At 45.2% G+C, this 22,294-nt stretch overlaps 1 protein-coding gene across 3 annotated transcripts in view; it reads left to right on the forward strand.

Moving 5' to 3' along the window:
* Nucleotides 1-5,105: 5,105 nt before the first annotated feature.
* Nucleotides 5,106-22,294, forward strand: part of TECPR1 (tectonin beta-propeller repeat containing 1) — a 38,711-nt gene continuing 21,522 nt past the window's right edge. The window contains exons 1-8 of one of the 3 annotated variants that reach the window (XM_073362138.2): nt 5,106-5,302; nt 10,636-10,868; nt 14,114-14,296; nt 14,761-14,883; nt 15,808-15,933; nt 19,038-19,212; nt 19,305-19,405; nt 22,035-22,136. In XM_073362138.2, the coding sequence (XP_073218239.1) occupies nt 10,638-10,868; nt 14,114-14,296; nt 14,761-14,883; nt 15,808-15,933; nt 19,038-19,212; nt 19,305-19,405; nt 22,035-22,136 (1,041 nt within the window). In that variant the 5' untranslated portion in view covers nt 5,106-5,302; nt 10,636-10,637. The remainder of the gene's footprint in view (nt 5,303-10,635; nt 10,869-14,113; nt 14,297-14,760; nt 14,884-15,807; nt 15,934-19,037; nt 19,213-19,304; nt 19,406-22,034; nt 22,137-22,294) is intronic. The other 2 variants (XM_073362136.2, XM_073362135.2) reach the window with 2 other exon arrangements.

Raw genomic sequence — 22,294 nt, forward strand, 5'->3', positions numbered from 1 at the left:
AATTTGTCAATTTATATGGGTTTTCAGATAGAGACATCATAAGTAAAAAAAGAAAAACAATAGTTTGTTTTAAATTTAAAATTTTCCTAAAAAATATCAATAAATGATTATCAGCAAAGAATAAGATGTAATTACAAATGCATTTTAATTTCCTTATTGGTCAAAATGTCAAAGACTGCTAAACTAACCTTACTGTTTTTCCCTGCAATCTTTTTCATTTGCCCATTCAATATAAACTCTGTCCAGATCTATCAGTCCTCCATCGAACTGGTAACTCTTAATACACATCAGCATGTCCAAATGATCTACAGTACTTGTAAACGATTCCATAATTTGTTTTTTAGAGTGTTCATTAAGCTAAAGCCATACTCACAGTCTGCACTTTGATGCTAGGAATGTTCCTCCAATATCCATCAACTTTGCAAGATCCTGAAACTGTTCATTCTGGTGAGCAAATGTCACCATATCCGGGAAACTTAAAACCAATTGGCTTTTGATTCTTTCGGCTACTGCAAACTTGAAGTCATTGTACTGACTGACTATAACAATCTCTTCAGCAAGAAAGTCTTTGTATTTTGAACATAGGGATTTGACCTGATGAATTCCAAAATTGAAGTCACACTTAACTATTGCTGCCCAATCAAAAGCGGACGACTCCTGGACTTCATCCTCTGGAAACCTGTCTGCCAAATGTGCACACAAGATGTTTATGAAAGTTATTATGGAACTGGTATCAATTTCATTATTTCCTTGAGAGCTCATATCTAAGAGAGCCTTAACTTTGTCACTTTGAATCCATAAGACTGAATCTCCAAGGTACTGTCTTCTGATCTTGCTCAGTTTACCTCAGGCAAGGTGAAATGCTTCAAGAGGTGTAAGACCCCGTTTCTGGAGCAGTGTGGATAGTGAAGCCAGCTCTGACAAAACATCATTCAAACCTTCTAATGTTATTTGGTATTCCATGGTATTCAGCTTTTTGTGGCAGTATTTAGAAACTGGATCAGTATCTTTGTCTTGCTCAAAAATATTCCAGAAGAGGATTATAGTTGCGAATAATTGCTCGAAGTGCAAAGTGCCTCGATAACCAGCGCACTTCATTGAGTGGGCTGAAAGCCACTGACTAACATTCAGAAGCATCCACTATTTCCTGAAATTTGCATTTTCTTCTGGATGACCGACAGAACACCATGTAGACAGTTCTCATTAAGGTTTCAATGTCGCTTATTAGCTTGACCTCTTTCCATGCATCGGAAATCCCCAAGTCTTCCCGGTGTGCAACGCAATGTTGCTGGACTAAGTGTGGAATATCATGTTTCAGCTGAGCCACCACGCCATTGAGTTTGCTCAACATCATGGAGGCACCATCAGATGTGAACATCACCATTTTCATTAGATCAAGTTGGTGTTTTTTATAAAACTCTTTGATTGCAAATGGCCATGCATCTGAAGAAGTGGGGTTTTTACCCACGAAAGCTTATGCTCAAATAAATCTGTTAGTCTTTAAGGTGCCACCGAACTCCTTGTTATTTAAAGTAGAGTATCAAGTATCTGTTAAGGGATATATCAGTGCTTTCATCAACAGCTAGAGTATGAAACTTTGTCGATGCTATTTCATGCACGAGGTCATTTTGGACAGTTGATAATTTCAAGAAATTCAAAAGCATAATTTTTACTTCTCCAGCTTGATGGTAGAGGCACATACTTTTCCATATGGTCATTAACATCCTAAACAGAAAGCACTGAACTGTTCATTTTAATAGCCAACAACACACTGTCAATAAGTACCTTGATTTCTTCTGGGTTTGAGCGCTTGCGTTCAAGATTAATTTGCCTCCTCTGCTTTTCAGCTGGACTTTCAAGAATCATGCTAAGCAATCCGCTCCATAAGGAAGGGTTTTTGTTTCTAAGTCTTGTTACACCATCTATATGAGACTTACTTGACAGATGACGCTTTAAGAAATCCAACTTCCATACATCGTTCCGCATTCTTCCTGTTGAAAATTCTCTCGAAGCTCTGGCATCTCGACATTATACACAAACCACTCCGTTGTCCTCATCATATGTGACTATTTCATGAAGTTTAACAAGTATTACACTATGTGACTTCGGTGTAACCGTCTCTATAGTCTCATCCAGCCATCCAGATTTAAATGAAGTCGCTGTTCTTTTACGCTTTAGACCTCTAAACAGTGACATTTTGGGATTGATTTTTTTACCAGATTTATTTAAAATTAATACTTCTATTATATGGCTACTATTTCAATGTGCTTAACAGTGTGACTCGACAAAAGGGCAAACGGGAGATCATTCAGATCAGGATACCGGAAGTTTGTGCACAGCTCCGATCACGTCCATGCTTCTGTGTCAAAAAAACATGGGAAAATGGTAAAACATCACGTGTAAATGTATGAAGTCCAATGCCTTTGAAAGATGTCAGTCACAAAAACAACACGTACTTTTGTTCATTTCTGGGAAATCGTTGCAGTTCCTTAGCAACTACGGCCAGGCATTTTGACTTATTCACACATACTTGAGTTTGTACACAGCCAAATGAACACACTACAAGGAGATGTGTGGGTCCCGACCGTCCTGATGTGATCATGTTCCACGTTCAAAATACTGGTGGGGAAGGATAGCTTGGTGGTTTGAGCATTGGCCTGCTAAACTCAGGGTTGTGAGTTCAATCCTTGAGGGGGCCATTTGGGATCTGGGGCAAAAATCGGGGATTGGTCCTGCTTTAAGCAGGGGGTTGGACTAGATGACCTCCTGAGGTCCCTTCCAACCCTGATGTTCTAGGATTCATTCAATATTCTATGATTCAATGCCCTCCTTTCCCTTTTGCCAGCTAGTAGAATCTGGCTGTGTTGATAGATGGCGGGCGAATAATGTCAAAAGTCACCCGTAAATAGGGTGACCAGATCGCAAGAGTGAAATATCAGGACACACTGGATGAGCGCGGGGGGGGGGAGGTAGAGACCTCCCCTGCCCTCCACTCCCTGAACCCACTATGCCCAGAGCCCTCCTACATTTCCACCACAAATGCACAGTGCTGTGTACACCACCACCCCTGCCCAGCACCCCCCAGCCCACAGCCCCACCACAGCTGCCCAGCACCCCACACAGAACCCCCCACTCGCTAGTTTCCCAATACATACAGATTTCTCCTCCCTCCCTCCCAGTACCCTTCCCCACAGACCCACCACCACAACTAAACAATGCCCCACACAGACCCCACTGCCCAGTGCCCTGACACACACAGATCTCCCCCCCATCCAACACCCCCCAACAAGCCCCCACTGCCTAGCACCCCGAAACACACAAACCTCCCCCACTGTCCAGCGCCCTCCATACCCTCACAGCCCAGCACCCCACCACAGACCTCCCAGACACTCACTCCATCACGCCCTGCCCCCTTCCCTGGCCACACTCACCAGCCCTGCTGGGAGGTCTCTGGCCCCTAGGGTCAGAGCAGCACGGGGGGAAGCAGTGTCTCCAGACTCTCCACGTGCTGTGCCTGCCACAAGCGTGAGCTCCATGGCTCCTGTTGGCCAGGAAAAGGGCCAATGGGAGCTGCCAGAGCCACAGAGCAGGGCTTGCAGGTGCTGGCAGCACACAGAGACCATAAAAGCCAGCAGGTCCCTCTGTCTCCTAGGGTTGGGTCGGGTCGGGGGGGGGGGGCGGAGAGTTCTCTGCCCTCTGCTGATGCCTGCAAGCCCCGCCCCCGCAGCTCTGATTGGGCAGGAGGGAGCCGGTGCAGCACACTGAGACCCCCTCCGCCTCTGTGCCTAAGGGCTGCCCGCACTGCAGGCTCCTGCTGGCAGGCGGGCGCTCCACGGGAGCTGCCCCAGGAAGCACCGCCACGCCAGCCCCGGGACTTTGGCAGTGTTGGTGAGTGGTCCCTGATTTTGGGACAAAGGGTGTCCTGACCGATGTGCAGTCGGGACGCGGGACAAACGTGCGCGCGGTGTTTTGCCGTGTGAGCAGGGTTTAGGATCTGTGTGCGTGCACAGTTTAGAGAGAACAGTGCTCCCCACTTAGTATCCCATCACCAGCCATTGGAGCTATTGCCTCTAGCAGTCACAGATCAGCTACATGTCATTATAGGCAGTCTCATCATACCAGGGCTTAAATTCTCAGAGAGTATTTCCTGGAACCCCACCCACGCCATTCGGGGTTCAGGGCTTCAGCTGTGGGGCAGGGGGTCTCAGGGCTTTAATTCAAATTTAAATTCCTCTGTTCAATCTAGCGCATTTCTGAAGCAATTTTTTGTTGTTGTTGCAAAGATCTTCTTCTGCCTGATACAGATTTGACTGAGCCAGACAACCTGTGCAGATGACCAACATCTAATGTTGGATAACCACTTCTCAAGCTGATGCTAAGGGATGTGTTGGGGAGCTAGCTCAATGGTAGAGCACTTGCTTAACACGTGAGAAGTAGCGGGACTGATGCCCACATTTCCCAGGTGCTTTAGTTACGTCACTCAATAAACTACTGGAAGGTGCTCTGACACTACGGTGATGAGGGAGATATAAGAGCCTGAACAGAATAGACATTAGTATGGATAGTACAACATGCTGGGCAATCCCAGACCTCATCCTGCTCCCCCACAGAGATCCCCAAATACCCTTTGTGGGAGGCGGGGTCTAGTGACCCTTCACCATATTCCAGTGCTGTATCGCAATGGGATGTACTGGCATAGCGCCTCGGGCATGAAGATGAGGTTTCTACCCCAAGCAAATTACAATCCAGTTGCTGCTGTTATGAATTATTCATCCAGCACCGACAGCATGCCAGGTGCTGCGCCAGCATCAGGGTGTCATGCCACCCATTGTGCTGGCTCCCTACACTGCACATCGGGGGACACCATCTCCCTCACACTGGGCCTCCTGACCTTTGTGGCTCCAGGGAGGGTGCAGCGGCCTGGGCCTGTGGAGGGACGGGAATGGAGGGACCAGGTGTTCAGCTGCCAGCCAACACATCTCCCACCCACGTGGGGTGGGGGGGGGGGCAGCCGGCTGGTTCCATCGCCCACCTGCATCCCGGGAGGGGGCGGGGGAGAGCGAGCCGTGGAACGCGGTGGAGCCAGCCGACTCCACTCCTTAGCGAATCGCTGCCGGGCTTAGATCCGAGCTGGGATCGCGCAGCCAGTAGGTCGGAGGCTTACATTCGCGCGCGCTTCCTGCTGGAGCCTGAGCCGCAGCCGCCCTCCTTGCTGTGGTGCCTTGGGGCTGCTGGGGCCGCAGGCGGGGGGAAGCGGCTCGAGCGGGAGGCGGCGGCGGTGCAGGGTCTGCAGGAGGAGCCGGTAAGGGGCTGGGTCCTGGGAGGCGGTGGGGATAGGGCCCAGGGCTGGAGCAGGCCCCACCGCCCCTATTCCTGGGGCTGGCAATCAGAGCTCCGCGGCTGGTGCCGGGGCTTTCTTGGGCAGGCTGGGGAATCCAGCGCCCTGGCGCCTGTCCCTCCCCCCGGGGAACGTCTTCCACCCTCTTCTCCAGAGCTTGCTGCGGCGCGCGTTTCTCGCTTGCTGGGATGTCGTCCCCCCCCCCTCCCGTGGGGCTCGCGCCCCTTGTCCTGTTTCAAATCTTGTGCAATTCATGGCCCCTGCTCTGCCCGTCTGGAATTGCACGATAAATGCAATCGCTGAAGCATTCCTAGCCGCGAAAGGGTTAATTAACAGCGGGTGTTTAGCCGGTGCCAGAGAGCCTTCCTTGTATTATGCAGGTTTTATGCTGATGCTTTTGTCACCAAACAGGAAGGAACAAAAAAAATAAATAAAAAATCCAGGGCCGTGGCCCTGGGGTCATGCTAGGGCATTTGTTTTGCAAAGGGGGCTTTGAATAGCTGTCATCTGGAGCTTATGGTGACATCTGAAAACGTGAGAATTGCTGCAGCATATAGCAAATTGCCCTCTTTGCTATGAAGCTTGTGTGTATGGCACCATTTCTGGGAAAGAGCCCTGGACCCCTCTTTGGCTCCCCCATAGTATCACGCAGAGGGCATTTTGCGCTCAGGAGGAGCAGTTCCTGACCTACGCATCTGTCAGGGGATGTGACCAGCCACTGGCTGGAATATGGAATGAACTGGGGGCCAGATCAACAGACTTTACCCTGGCTGTGAAATGTTTCTGATAGCTGCTTTATTTCCACCCCACAGTCAGCTGCCATTCAATAACAGATTTATTCTTGTATATATAGTGTGGGATATTTGTAAAGTGCTTTGAGATCTATTTGAATGAAAGGCAGCGAATGTGTGGAAGACCATTATGGAGCCCTTTTATTATTAGTCCTAGAAATACTTGTCAAGTGCATTCATAGAGAATGCATGAGAAGCCTGTAAGTGTAAATTTTACATTGGAGCAAGAGAATATCCATAGTGGCACAGCTCACAGATCCATCTAAGGTGGCATCCCACCTCCACCAGTGGCCAGTACCTGAAGAGAGAGGCTGAAAACCCCCTCTGAAGAGTCCAAGTAATTTTTCAGTATTGTACAAACAGATAGGGATTGTTCTTGAACCCTGTATGCCTTGCAGCAGGGCTTTTCAATGACCTGTATCATTATGTTAACTTTAACCATAAATATTTATAGCTACTTAAACTATTTAGTTGTCCTAATTTGGGTGGGGAAGGAATGGATGACTTACACACAGTCCTGGTCTGGTTTCTCCCCCAGCCCCACGTAATGGGTAACCTCTGTACTCACTGTAATGAATGACTGCTGCAGGCACTGAGCACCTTTGAAAACTCAGGAAGTATTTCTCGCTTTGGTGACCTACTGCTGCAATGAATGCCACAGACTCCTAAATCCAATTCTCAAAAATAATTGAAACTCGTAAATACTTGTGAAAATTTTACCTGAAGTCTTTTGTTCAGTTGGCTTTACACTTGTTGCCCTTCAGTTCATGGTCACACCCTTTATTCTCAAATAACACAGAGTAAACAGGAACTACTAGTTTTCCCCTCTATCCTTACTCTTGCATACCTCAATCTAGTTCCATCTAATTCTTCTTCCTGGTTTAAGTAGCCTTAATAATCTTTGTGATCTTTCACTGTGTATGGATCCCTCCATTTTGCTAAGCTCTTTCGTTGCCTGTTTCTGAACCTTTTCAATGCTGTCTTTAACCAGCATTGGACAGAGGGCCCTCCATATCTGGATTGATATTTGTTTGTCCTCCTTGTCTTAAGACTCCCAAGCATTCCACTTTAAAAAAAAAAAAAAAACACAACACACAGCAAAAAACCCAAACTACTGTGTTCCGGGCAGATATCTTAATTGAGTTATCCATGAGGAGTCATTTTCCCCCCAGGATCCGGCAGGTTGGGGATCTGAGATCAGTCAAAGAAATGTAAGGTTGGAAAGGACCTTGAGAGGTCATTTAGTTCATCCCCCTGCAATAGGACCAAATTTAACTAGACCACCCCTGACAGGTGTTTGTCTAACCTGTTCTTACAAACCTACAATGATGGGGATTCCAGAATCTCTCTTGGAAGCTTATTCCAGTACTTAGCTACCTTTATGGTTAGAAACTTTTCATAATATCTATCCTCAATCTCCTTTGCTGCAGATCAAACCAGTTATTTCTAGTCCTACCTTCACTGGACATGGAGACACCACATTCCTTTCTTATAACAGCCTCTAACATATTTGAAGACATATCAAGTTGTCCCCCCACCCCAGTCTTCTTTTCTCAAGACTTAAAAAAAATTATACATCTTTAAAAACCCTTCCTCATAGGTCAGGTTTTCTAGAACTTTTGTTGCTCTCCTTTGGACTCTCTCCCATTTCTCCACACCTTTCTTAAAATATAGTGTCCCAAAACTGGGCACAGTACTCCAGCTGAGGCCTCACCAGAGTCAAGTAGAGTAGAACAGTTACTCCCTGTGTCTTACATATGACCCTCCTGGTATTACATCCCAGAATGTTAGCCTGGTTATCTTTGTCATTCTGCTTTACTCAACAGTTATTCAAATTTTCTTACTTAGAAAATGTAACTTGCACTGCAGTATTTTTCTAACACTAATTTGAAAAGGCTCCTTATCTTGGGCTCTGTTCTTCCAGTGATGCATGCAGTATGCTATAGATCTGGCCCTCATCCCCATATAGTTGTTATAATGCTTCATACTTGCACAGTACCTTCCATTCAAAGATCTCTAAGCACTTAAACATTACACACACAAGCCTCGGTGAGATAATTATCATCCCAATTTTACCTATGGGGAAACAGAGATGAAATGACTTGCCCAAAATAAGATGGGAGGTTTTACACATCACCCATTTCCTAGAGCTGCACCTTAAACACAAGGTTATCCTTCTGTCTGTTTTATGGTAAGTACCTCTATGGCCCTCATCACTGCAGCTTCTCTGAACGTCTCCAGCTCATGACAAATAGTAGCGATGATGAGCTACAACCAGAGAGGGAGGTCTGGGCTCAGATTAAGATCCCCAGAAAGACAGGCTAGACTACGTATGAAGATGCCACACCTGGGCTGATGCATGTCTGCACTTGGGGTCCGTATCAATGCAGCTACTCTTGCAAAAGTTAGGCATAATCTAAAACCTAGAGAGAGCTTCTCTAGCAGCAGGGTAACCTCTTGGACTCAGTTGGAGTCGTGCTGCTGTAACTAACAGGAGAACTTTGCCCTTCATCTCTTCCCCCTTGGCTGATACATGTTTGTCTCTACTCTGTGCAACTTTATGTCCCATTAGACACAATAGAGTGGTACTAGTCAGCATGCCTCCATCACTATTAGTTACTGGTTAGAAGGCGAGCAGGCTAGTTTCCTTAGGCTCCCGTGAGAGCAAGTTGCCCTTTCACAGGCAAAGAAACAATAGCGTCTGCTGCTTCCAAGCAGTGCTTTCTCTTTTCCTCTCCTTGTTTTGGGCTTTGCTTTCTTCTCCCCTTTGCTTCCTGCCTGCGTATCACTTTACACAACAGGAAAAAAAAATTGGGTTAGCAGTTCCCATAGGTGAATCCCACCTTTCCCATAGAGTGAGTGGCTCTGAGTTCTCGCCACTGTTTCTCCAGGGGTGGGAGATGCACATGCCCACAGAAATAAGTCTTTATCCTTCTTGAAATAAACTTAGTGCTGGCCTGTTAGAATTCCATGTCAGACTGTAGACAGGTGCCATCCCAGAACATCCTGCCCATGACCTGGGGAGGTCTACTGCGCACCCTGCTTCAGTTTCCCTCCAAATTCCCAGAATAATCCAGTCACACCCATAGCCTTTGAAACAATATTCCCCTGACTTGGGGGTCTAACTTATTAAATGTCATTCAGCTTTCCAAAGGGCCCCTTTCTGCTCACCCCTCAGATTCAAGGTCTCCCAATCCTCCTTCTTGGGACTGTTTTCAGTCCGGGACTGTAGACTCTCTGCTCCAGTTTAGCTATTCACAGCCCCCACCTAGGTTCTTCCACTAGCCTGGCTTTGGATCCTCTTTTGAGTTTCCCACACAGTCAACTAATCAGTCTCTTGCTTCTCCCAGGTGAGTGTAATAACCCCAAACACCTGTCTGTGTTGGCTAGGAGACACTGGAGCCTTGCCCCACTCACTGCAAAGCTCCTGGTCACAGACCCTTAAAGGAACAGTGTTCTGGGATAGCCCTAGGCCTTTCCTCTCCCCAGCACTAACTGCTCTGGGGATCATTTTTGTCTCTTCCAGTGATGGCTTCATTTTTCTTCCCTGGACACATGGAACAGGGTAGCTACATTCTTTGGCCTTAAAGGACCAGTATCCCCTTACAAGGACAAAAGGTCTGCCTCCTCAGTTGAGAGAGGGGCCACAGAGCCCAGAAAACAAGAGTTTGTAAGACACCAAATGATCAACCAGGAATGGGATGGGGGGGGGGTCAAAGGTTCAAAATGCAGGGGACTGGGCTAGATGACCTCTTGAGGTCCCTTCCAGTCCTACACTTCTATGATTCTATGGGGGAACTCTGGATCACCCAGCAGAGAACCCTGGACAGCCCCTACTGCTCCATGAAGGCTCCAGAGGAATGCTGCCCAGAGACAAGTAGGAACTGAAAGTAAGCAACACAGTCACAGAGAATCTCCCTGTCGAGCTTCCTCTTCCTGGATTGATGGAGGCCATCTCAGCCAGTGCCAGGAGGAGACTGATGAGGTGTTCCTGTGACTTTGTGTGGTCCTGGACACCGAATGCGTACAGCTTGGGAGAGTGAAATCTTCTCTTTAGCCAGAGAGCAGTAGCAACACAAACTCCACCATGCTGCCTAGTTAATGTGCCTTAGCCCAGTCCTGGAGGTCCCTCTTCTGGGGTGAGAGCAGTTCAGGCCCCATGTATCCATTTGACCTTTGGCTTTTCTTCCTGGCCTGAGATTGTTGCTGCTAATTGTGTTGGAAGGGTTTGCAATGTAGATTCCAGTTGGTATCCCCTAGGCTGGGATTTCCAAAGGAGCCTAAGACAGTTAGGTATCCAACTCTCATTGAAAGGTAATGGGATTTGGATGGATGAGTCCCTTAAGCTCCTTTGAAAATATCATCCTTTGTTCTCAAGTTTAGTATCATTGGCGAGGGGCCCACAATATTCAGTTCAGTTTCTGGGTCTGTTGGACTGGGAGTGGGGTTTGAACCCACCTCTTAAAAATTAGCCTCTGCATTAATACCTCTTCCTTTGCCTTTCAGCTATGGCTACGCCCAACTCCCTCTTGTGGGCAGTTGATATCTTTGGGAGGGTTTACACTCTTTCTACAGCCGGCCAGTACTGGGAGCTCTGTAAAGACAGACAGCTGGAATTCAAACGAGTCTCTGCTATCAAACATTGCTGCTGGGGAATAGCTTGTGATCACCAGGTATATGCCTACGTATTCTCAAGTGATGTTCCAATCAGATACCAGGAAGAAACTTATGAGAATCAGGTATGTAAAGTCATGAGCACATCTGTTAAACTTGCCATGTGCTTTTCAGAGAGGGTTGGCAGTGAGAGATCTGGTTACTTGTCCAGACTGATCTGTGGTCCAGTAGTAAGGTTGGTTGTTGTGTAATGTGTAAATGTAAGAGCAGACAAGAGGAACCTCATATTTGGGGTTCAAAGTGAATGTGGCAGCTAGGGAAGGAATCCCTAGCTTTGGGTGGAGTTCTCCCTTCTCTGGGTACTGTGAACCATCCTGAGCATTCAGGGATTGTATTTATTTATTTATTCATTTGTTTTAATCCCCGATGCGTATTTCTGAAGAGCAGATCCTAAATGTCCCCCTAAATCCTTCCTCTTTCTTCCCCTTGAAAATAGTGTCCTCTTGAGCACCGGCCATCCCAGTTGGGGGTCATTCAGTCTCTAAGTCTGATGTTTTAGTTCCATCAGTGAGCAATACCCGTTCCCTTATGAAAAAGTCACGTGGAACTTAACACTAACAAAGCCTATAGAGTTATTTAGATAATGTTTTCATTTCTATAGGTTAAAAAAAAATTCCCCAGATACAATTCCCTATTAAAATCAACCATGTCTTTTTAAAAAAACCTGTAAAAAATGTTATTGTCACATTTTATAGGGCTTCTCTGTAACGGATGTTTCAACAGAGTGAATTCATTAATTGCTTTTCTTAAAAGAAACAAACAGCCCTCCCCCCCCAAAACCCCCCCCATTTCATATACAGTATTTAGTAAAATCATTCTAGAGCTACAAACAAAGGATTTTTTTCTCGTTTCTCTTGCTTTCTAAGGTATTACTAGATAAATGTAGTATAGAGTGCTGTGTTTATATTTAAGCAGGGGAAGGCATATTTTCCTGACCTTTTTATATTTTGTCTAACATTGATATAATTATGCATTGTATCTTATGGAATGTATTTTAGAACATTCCTCCTTTTATGAAAACATTTTAAATGATCTCAGTTAAATATGCGTTATCTGGGTTGTAAATTGTGCGTTCTTCCCTTTGTTTGGTCTAAACCATGAAAAATAGAAATCGGAGATGTGAAACTTTTCTGTGGGAACAAACTAAAAAAGTCATAGCTATCAGACCTTGAATAATGGATAAAGAATGTGCAAAGGAGTTTAGCCTAATAATATTGTATACACTATAACCAATATTGAAACATCTTGAATCGTTTACGATCTCTGCACATAAGAGGTCTTACACCAGACAAGGGAGTGGCTGTGGACTAGCCCAAGGTCACTGAGGGAGAGCAAGTTGGGTAAAACTTCGTGGCAATTTTATTTGATTAAGGTTCTTTGTTGTGGGGATTTTTTTGTTTTGTTTCTTTTTAAAGCACTGGGCTGTGTGTGGTCCTTCAAAATTTTTATTATTATTATGTAAGTGAACTTGGGCAGGTTTGACAGCATTGGAAACCAAAGTCAGTGTAGAGAGCAACGTGGCAGGTCAGCTTCTGACCTGGGGGGACACCTCTAAGGATCAATCAAAAGTATGTGAATATCCCCACCTACAGGGCAAAACTTGGAAGTGTTGTTACCATAGAAACCCACAGTTTACTGCCCTTTCTTATGCTGCATCAGATGCTGTGCCAAGCCCATGTAACATTTATAGTTGAATTCTGTTCAGTCAGTGTTCAGTCAGTTTTCAGTCTAAGACATCTATGGTAGGGGTCTGTGGACTGCAGGTTGAATTTCCAAAGGGGTCTGCACCTCAATTTGAAATTTTTTGGGGGTCTGCAGATGGAAAAAGTTTGAAAACCACTGGTTTATTTCATTAGGAGAACTGGTGTAAGCTAAACGAGCAAAAGAATTGCTGTTATTCGCTGTATCTCCACTAGGAGGGTTTACTGGTACAGACGTGTACCTGGTTACGCAAGACCCGACTTTCGCAAATTGAGCTGTAGCTCACGAAAGCTTATGCTCAAATAAATTGGTTAGTCTCTAAGGTGCCACAAGTACTCCTTTTCTTTTTGCGAATACAGACTAACACAGCTGTTACTCTGAAACCTGGAAAAAGTCCCGTAAGCTAGAAATAAGAGGTTGTTTATTATTGTTGTTTTTTTGCGTAACAGTCGGGTATACGTTTCTGACTGATGCAAAATTCGAGTTATGCAAGGCGTTCCGGAACGATTGCGTAACCCGGGGAGTGTCTGTAGAGGAATACTGGCAAACCCTTTCTAGGGTAGACAAAGTCTTAGGGTATGTCTATACTGCAATTAAAAACTCGCAGCTGTACCGTGCCAGCTGACTTGGGCTAAGGGCCTGTTTAACTGTGGTGCAGATGTTTGGGCTCGGGCTGGAGCCCAGGTGCTAGGACGCTGCAAGATGGGATGATCAGAGAGCTCAGGCTGCAGCCCAAGCCCAAACATCTACACCACAGTTAAACAGCCCCTTAGCCTGAGCGCCACAAGCCCAAGTCCACTGGCACGGGGCAGGCATGTGTTTTTAATTGCATTGTAGACATACCCTGAGTCACCTTTCCATTAGGAATTGGACTAAGGCCCCATAATCCATGGCCACTTGATGGCTGTCTGATGTGGTGGCCTTTATTGGCTACCAGGCCGAGCTGAACTTGGACCAGTATGCTAGAAATGAAATGCTGCAGACGGTCCCCCAATCAATAATGCTTTCTAGTATGTGAATGGGAACACTTGATGGTGCATCTTATTGTTTATTATTCCATGATCTTTGGTAATAGAGTGAACAATTGAATGGCATCAATTAGAATGACACCCACCACATGCTTGTAAAATGAAGAGAAGATCGTGCATTTGCCGGCAGTAACTTTCCCCCGTAGCGTTATTCAGTGTAATTGTAGCCATGTCAGTCCCAGGATATTAGACAGACAAGGTGGGTGAGGTAATATCTTTTATTGGACCAATTTCTGAAGGTGAGAAAGACAAGCCTGAAGAAGAGCTCTGTGTAAGCTCGAAAGCTTGTCTCTCTGATCAATAGAAGTTGGTCCAATAAAAGATATGATCTCATCCACCTTGTCCTCCTTAGCACTGGCATTAAAGGAAGGACACACTCTTTAAAGAGTGTATGAGCCAGTAGCTGGTATCTGAAAGATACTCCCTCCAAAGATATTAGCCAGTAGCCAGTGTTTGGATGCCTTCTTGTTTCCCGAGTGGATCATTTCTCTTGAGGTGTGGAACATCTGAACATCCCCGAGGCCCCCAAGGTTACATGACCTTAAAGACTTGACCTGTGCAATTTTTCTCCTTTCTGGCAGCGTTGGAATCCGGTTGGTGGCTTTTGTGAGAAATTAATGCCCAGTGATCGCTGGCAATGGAGCGACGTGAGCGGGCTAAAACATCAGCAGCTTGACAGTTTCACACTGCCATCGCCGCACTGGGAATGGGAGTCTGACTGGTATGTGGATGAAAATATTGGAGGGGAACCAACAGAGAAAGGGGTAGGTGAACAATACCGGCAAGGGATCCATTCTGGGAATCCACTCTGTAAAAGTAGAGGCACCTCCCATCTTCCCACAGCTGGGAATGGAGATCGCTATAGTATAGTGTTGGAGGCATCTTTTTCAAGGGCTGTTGAAACCAAAGGGAGTCTGTCCGTTCACTTCAACGGGCTTTGGATCAGGCCTTGAAGTGCTAGCAATTGGATGCTGTTATTCACTATAACATCTTTATTATAACAAAAGTAAAATGCTTTTCTATATCTTATTTGTCCTGTATGCATTGCGCAGAGGAGTTGAGAAATAGTTCATGAATGTCTATAGAGTTAGAAGATAAAAGCCCCTATGTATGTGCAAAGTAATTTGTATTATGTTTGTAGGAGTGATCCTTGTGAAGAATTGTTCTGAGCTACTATTTACTGTAGCCATCTGCTCCCAATCTTTATGAAAGGAACCTCTGTTTTTAGGGTTGGACGTATGCCATTGACTTCCCAGCTACCTACACAAAGGATAAGAAATGGAATTCCTGTGTCCGACGTAGGAGGTGGATCAGATACAGGAGATACAAGTCACGAGACACTTGGGCAAAGGTCTCTTTCTATGTTTGTTTTTTTATTTATTAACGCAAGTGTATATGAACGAAGTGATGACATGAGAGTGGGGAAGTTTGCACTGCTGTCACTGTGGTGTGTGCTGTCAGCAAAGATAGGACCTTGGACTCTGCAGCTGCTGATCTAGCACCTCTCTCAAGCATTACAAATTCAAGGCTGGAATTTTTCAAAGGAACATAAGGAAATTAGGTGCCCAAATCCCATTGAAATTCAGTTGGATTTATTTTAGGTGCCTTTGAAAATTTCCACCATAGCTTTGAATTTTTTTTCTTTTCTAACATAAAGCACTTCAATCCAGCCCTCAGATCTTTGTCTGGGATATGACACGTGTTGATTCACAATCTTGTGTATGGAGACATAGGCAGAGAGAGGAATTCTGATCACTTGTCCACAGGCAGCTAATGCTACGTGATGAAAAAACATGCTCCATTTTTAACAGGACTTTTCCCAGTACATGGCAGCCATTTGGTGTCAGTCCACTCGCTGTCTGCCCTACAGGCATGTGTGATTGCTGTTTGCATGCACTAATGAGAGTACACACAAAAACATAGATTATTTATTTTAGTGACTGTAATGCTGGATTGACAGGTGTGGGAGCAAAAGTCTATGGCTTTACATAAGAACAGCCCCAGCAGCAAGAGTGCAGGCTTCTTCCATGCTGCTCCACAAATGTGGCCCCACCCTGTCTGATCTGAAGAAGCATCCATGAGTGAGAGAGGGAGTCCATCCTCTATGCCTAACCATTTGGCATCCAGGTGGTGGCTTTGTGATGCAAAGATTTGTCTGCTAGAAAATGAGATAAGTCCCTCATACCAGAGTGCACCAAATAGCCAGCAGGTATATGTGGGGTCAGGTCTCCTTCTACTTCTGCTCTCTAAATTTTTCTCCCTCTCTTTGCTTTAGATAACATCCCATGATGATCCTAATCAGTTGCCAGATCCTTTCAACGATATCTCCATTGGAGGATGGGAAATCACTGACGAGCCCATGGGCCGGTTATCGGTCTGGGCGGTGTCCTTACAAGGAAGGGTATAACTTGTGTGTGTGTGTGTGTATTCCTTATCTGCAGTGGTTTTGTAGCCATGTTGGTCCCAGGGTATTAGAGAGACAAGGTGGATGAGGTAATATCTTTTATTGGGCCAACTTCTGTTGGGGAGATAGACAAGCTTTGGAACTACACAGAGCTCTTCTTCAGGGCTGGGAAAGGTACTCTGAGTGTCACCACTAAATACAAGGTGGAACAGATGGTTTAGCATTCGTAGTTAACACATATTCTAAGAGACCTTTCAAGGTGAAGTGGCCCATTAAAACCTCTGTCATCAGGCAAAAAGAGGATGTTAATGGGTCACAGGTAGTTGTACTGAGGCATCAATCCAGTTTCTTTGGGCTTGACTACACTTGCAATAAAGGAGCCCCGGGCGCACTAGCTCACTACCTGTCCACACTGGCAAGGCACGTAGAGCGCTCTGACTCCGCGGCTACAGCGCTGCTGGTACTCCACCTCGGCGAGTGGAATAACGTTTGCTGCGCCCCCGCTGGAGCGCCGCAGCGCCAGTGTGGACGAGGTGTTGCATTACTGCGCTCTGACCAGCCTCCGGAAATGTCCCATAATCCCCTTAAGTCAAGTGGCCACTCTTGTCATTGTTTTCTGAATCACTGTAGGAATGCAGAAATGCCCTTTGAAAGCTCCATTTCTGACAGTCGGCTGCTTATCTGCTCTGAGACAAAGCAAGCCATTAGTGTGGAATGCTGTGTGTGGGAGAGAGGCGCAGGGGGTGACGGGGGTCTGCTGCTGTCTGCACTTACAAGACAGCATACTAACATGCTCTCAGCCCCCCAAAATCCACTCTCTCTCCCCCCATATACACACAACACACACCCTGTCACACTCCACCCCACCCCACCCCCCCATTTGGAAAGCACGTTACAGTCACTTGCATGCTGGGATAGCTGCCCATAATGCACTGCTCCCAATGCTGCTGCAAGTGCCGCAGATGTGGCCACACCAGCGTGCTTGAAGCTGTCAGTGTGGACAGACTGCAGCGCTTTCCCTGCTGCACTCTACGAACGCTGGTTTAACTCAAAGTGCTCTGCAAGCGTAGCCATACCCTAATATTAAGACCATGATTTTTAGTATCTAGCAAAGTTATGAATTTGAGCTCCCAGGTTCATCTTTTGAAGGTGTTGTGCAGGTTTCCATTGAGGACAAGGACTGAGAGGTCAGATATGGAGTGATCATTTTGTGAAAAATGTTCGCCCTTTAATGTGGTGTTTTTTTTTCTTCTATCATTTTTATGTGAGAGTTCATTTGAGAGCATAGTGATTGTTTGGTTTTACCCTTCTAGTTGTTTTTGGGGCATTTAGTGCACTGGATGAGGTACACCACATATGACAGACATGTGTAGGACCTGTGCTTCTTGGAAGGTGTGTTGCAGGTAGGTATTTATCATCATAGCAGTGGAGATATACCTGCAGGTTTTGCATCTGTTGTTATGGTAAGGGTCTGGTACCACTTTGCGTTGATGGGTCCTGGTCCATAAGAAGCTTGCTTCTGGTGATGAGGTTGCGGGGATGGGGGATGATATCTGAAGGCCAGATCACAATTGACTAGGTGGCTGTGAATCTCAGTGTTTAAGCCCAGACAGATGTGCTGCAAGCTAAAGCATTGCCTTCATACGCTAGTCAGGATCTTTGCTGTTTGGCACGGCTGACAGGGGACATGGAAATAGAACCCTTTCTGTGATAGGCTGTTGACTGATGCTGCTTAATATCAAAATAGAGAGGGAAAGTTTAGAGGTGCTGTGTCATAGGTGAGTGTTTCTTCAGTGTGGAAAAATGAACCCATAGAAAGGATCCAATTTTGCTCACCCTTTCTTGCGTTGAATAGGGAAAGGGAAAAGTTCAGCTTGCTTAATGGGTTAAACCTTCCTGAGCTGTCAATAGGGTAGTCTTGGAATGCAGCCTTGGCAAGGTTTTACTTTGTATAATATTAAATGACAAAAAGAGTATGTATCTCCCATCCTGTTCTTAGGCCCACAATGAAGTCTGTTTTATCCTTCCCCATGCTGTAAGGATTTCCATCCTTCACTCTTAGGTACATGTCTTAGCTGCCATCCTTCTAGCCATGGTCTATCCCTAACTTGTGTCTTAACAGGTCTAGAAGTAACTTTAGATGTTTGAGAGAGTGTAGACTAGTGGCTATAACAAATACTCTTAGGGTCTACTCACATTTTTCCACTGACTGGCTGTGTAGCATTGGGCAAGTCACTTAAAAAACCAAAACTCCCTGTGCCTCAGTTTCCCCATGTGGAAATGATAGCTCCCTGCCTTACAGGCTTATTTAATTAACATTAAAGTGCTTTGGGTTCCCCAAAGTGGAAGTCCTGCCAAAGCAAAATGTTGTTAATACATGTGGGGCTGTGCTCACTGTCCACCACAAGGAGAGAATATCAGCCTAAGAATGCTCTGTGCTCTCTCCATATTGAACCTTCCCACCAAGTTCTCTCAAACATAAGGTGGAGAAACACATGTGAGAGACCAGGACTGGGAAGTACAAAACCCTTAAAGTGGCATGTTCTCTCTGCTGTTTGTAAATGTTGGGCTGGACACCATCAAAGGTTATGAAGGTGGTGAGGTATTGGCCCTTACACAAACGGTGTCTGTCTAAATGGATAGCTCATTACAGTTAATGCCAAATCATGACTTTTTATGTATAGCAGTAACCTGGGTGTGTGAATGCTGCATATTTTCCTAAGGAAGAAGGATTCTTAGCATACGATTCAATGGTTCTAAGTTTATTTAATGTGCCTTGAATTATATTTAACTGCTCCGAATGTTGAAAAACCACACAGATCGTGTGGTAAGAGATCATGGGCCCAGTCCAAATTGGCTTGCGTCATAAAAGCTAGTCTATAGAAAAGCCTCCTCCCTTGATACACAGGGAAATGGTCTGCAGCTGTATAATCTACTCAACTAATGCCACTTAAAGGTGAGAGTTCAAATGCTATAAAAGGAGCCTTGGCTAGAGAAGAATGGTTCTCTCCTTTCTGTCAGGCTGGACATCTGTTTGCCCGAAAAGTTCTGATTGTTTATATTAGGGTAGCATTTTTCTAAGGCTTTTGTGTCTATCCTAGGTATGGTATAGAGAAGACGTTTGCCACCACAATCCAGAAGGCTCCTGGTGGTCCTTAATAGCCACCCCCGGAGAAGCAGTACAGATCAGCTGTGGACCATATGACCTCCTATGGGCAACACTTTGGGAGGGGCAAGCTATTGTGAGAGAAGGGATTGATAGAAATAATCCTCAAGGTAAAACCCCATCCTGCCATGCAGGGAAGTCGCTTTGATTTGTAGAGAAAACAAGAGGCTAATGAACAATGTCTCCTTGTTTTACTTGGCAGGAATTTCTTGGACAATTGTGGAACCCCCAAGCTCTGAAAATGGGATCCTGCACATCTCTGTGGGTGTAAATGTGGTGTGGGCGGTTACTAAAGACAGAAAAGTAAGAGGCCTGGAGCTACATTTCTGGTTCTCTTCCCTGTACATTTACAGTATGTTATTCTTCTATGCAAGCTTATGAAATGTCAGTGATTTGGGATCTCTTGCTCCCTTTGCTGGATAAGTTCCAGTGCCCCAAAATTGCAGGTGTGCTCTGTGGCTCTTAGTGACTGAACCACCAAGAGGCATACGGGTGTGTGAATGTCTCTGAGAAGGCTGCTCAGTCACTCTCCCAGAACAGAAATAGGTTCCAGCTCGACAGCATGCTGCTGCCCATTTAGGATAATGTTATACACAATAGGCCAAACTCAAGTCAAGCAGCAGCAAATGAGTGTAAGAGGAAGTTTCACAACCCAAGGCTGGGACTCCTTTACAGCTGCTCAGTGATGGTTGTCATGTATTACATCTGAACATGGCCAGTAGAGTGGCATGTAGCGATAACGGGGATATGAAAAGAAACTGGAGGCAAGGAGCAAGGCACAGTGTGGAATTCACAGTGAAGAATACAGAAAGGCCTAGACTGAGAGATGTACAGCCATTTCCCCTGCTGTGGTTTTTGAGCCCCCTGGAAAGAGTGAAAACTGCTTATTTCACACAGGCATCTTGATTGTCTCTAGCTGATGATCACTGGTACAGATTCAAAGCTTGGAAATATATACCAGTCCCAAAACCAAAATGCCTTTTCACCAAAGAGTTTATAGCCCCAGCACACTGTGAAATAGGCAGGTTCGGTAGTCAGAATAGGTAAAGCATTAGTCTCCAGCCTTGGGTGATAAAGTCTATTGTGTATTTCTAAACCTGGTGATTAGCAAAATACTTGACCGTATAAAGGTCACCAATCCCTCCATCTAGTAGTGCTTTCTGTTACTGATCCAGGACAGAATATAGCAAATCCCACCTATGGGAACAAGGCAATATTCAGTCCCTACTTTATACTTTATAACAAAACAAAACAAAAATTATGGTTCAATCTTGGCTTCTTACCTAGGATGCCCATGTATGTGCATGTGTTTGCTCATTGTGTTTACAACTTCAAGTCTCTGTGCAAATCCCAGATAGTCTGTTGTTCTGATGACAGTAAACCCTCTTTACCTATATTATACTGCATGGCTGACTAATAACAAATATCTGCTGTACTTGGGAAAAACTCACTGGTTCTAAGCACCAACAGAGTGTAATTATCTCAGGTTCTTACTGCAAATTAGTAGTTTCCAGGGTTTATTGATGATAACTTTATTGAAGTTAAATAACAAACATGAGGTCCCTTATTAGTACAATACAATAGCATGTATAGCTTAAGGCTTGTCTAGACAGGGACTTTATACCGGTATAATATAGGGGGTGAATTTAAAGCTCTGTAGTTATACCAGGATAACTCCCTGTGTGGGCACTCTTAGTCCAATATGAGTGTCTTTTTCCAGTTTAGTTTATGTTGTTTTGGAAGTGGTTTAAATTAAGACGTAAGAAGTTGGTCTTTTTCCGGAATAAGAACATCCACACACACTTATACTCGTATAATTAAACTGCTATAGCTATGCTAATGTAACTGGAAAAATCTCTCTCGTGGACAATCTTTTAGATGTTTTTTATTTGGTAAAGAATGAGGTAGAACCAAGCTAATCTAATAGGAGATTAAATACTTGGTATGTTTTGATTATTTAAAAATCTAACCACTATTTAACAAACAACTTCTAAAGTAAACACAGCCTATTCATTTGGACTTAATATAATAAAATGTCTAAAGCCCTTGAAAAGCTTGGTGAGGTGACTTGGAGGTAGTTAGGCGCCTTTAGTAGTTAGGGGCCTTTAGATGTGATAAAAGCCATCCTACAATTGAGATATAAAAGAATGAATTTTCCCATGCACCAGAGAAACTCTCATTCTGAGGGGAAGAGATGGGGAACTGGCTGGCTCACCCTTGTCAGCTATTTGCTCTCTAACTTCTCAGAGAAGTTCTCCTTACAGAAATTATGGAACTGCCTCTCATTTATACCATCCTGGCACTCTAAGGGGCCTTAAAGTGGGTGTGTTACATTTCCTTCCACCGTAAGGCCTGTTTGCACTGCCAGAATGGTGTAAAGGGGCCATAGTGCAAATGAGAATCTGATCGCTTCTCCCTCATTCCTAAAGCAGCTCTTTAGTATTGAAGTTCTCATAGTGTATTAGTAACTTTTGAAAGTGTTAGCTAGTAAAAACTGTTGCTGGGATTTTGAAACCCAACTGCCAAGGGGATTTTAGGAACCTAACTCTCTTAGGTCCCTTTTCAGGGTAGGATTGTCAAAGCTGTTCTGGATAACTGCCCTGTCTGAGGTGCATGCCGGTGTATTCTGTGCTGCCCCGAGGGAGGTGATAGTGCAGCCTTGGGAGTTTGGAGTTCTATTCCCCACTCTGCCACTGACTTGCTGTATCACCTTAGGCAAGTCTCTTAATGGCTCAGTGCCACAGTCTGCAAGATGCTTTGGAAGCCTCAGACCAAAGGCACTACTGAAGTATTATTGGTTGCTCAAGGCCACGTGGCAATGGCAGAACTGAGAATGAGACGCAGGAGCCCTGGCTCCCAGCCACGACTTTAACCATTTAACTGTCTCCCTGCTAGTACCATAGTTCAAAACTTGGATTTTAACTTGTGACAGGTGTGGTTCAGAAGAGGTGTGAACTCGCACAATCCATGTGGCACCAGCTGGATTGAAATGGTTGGAGAAATGATGATGGTAAACGTAGGCTTAAATGACCAGGTAAGACAGCGGAACACCAATTGTGTGAACACATGAGCATGTTTAGACTCCTTCTGTAGGATCACTGTTCAGCTTTGCGGTCGGAATACACGCGGGGGACGCCAGGATGTTCAGTCCAACAAGAGGCCCAATTGCCTGAACGGCCAAAAGCCACATGA

Source organism: Lepidochelys kempii, chromosome 10 (genome assembly GCF_965140285.1).
Source record: "Lepidochelys kempii isolate rLepKem1 chromosome 10, rLepKem1.hap1, whole genome shotgun sequence".
In the NCBI taxonomy this organism is placed as follows: domain Eukaryota; kingdom Metazoa; phylum Chordata; order Testudines; family Cheloniidae; genus Lepidochelys; species Lepidochelys kempii.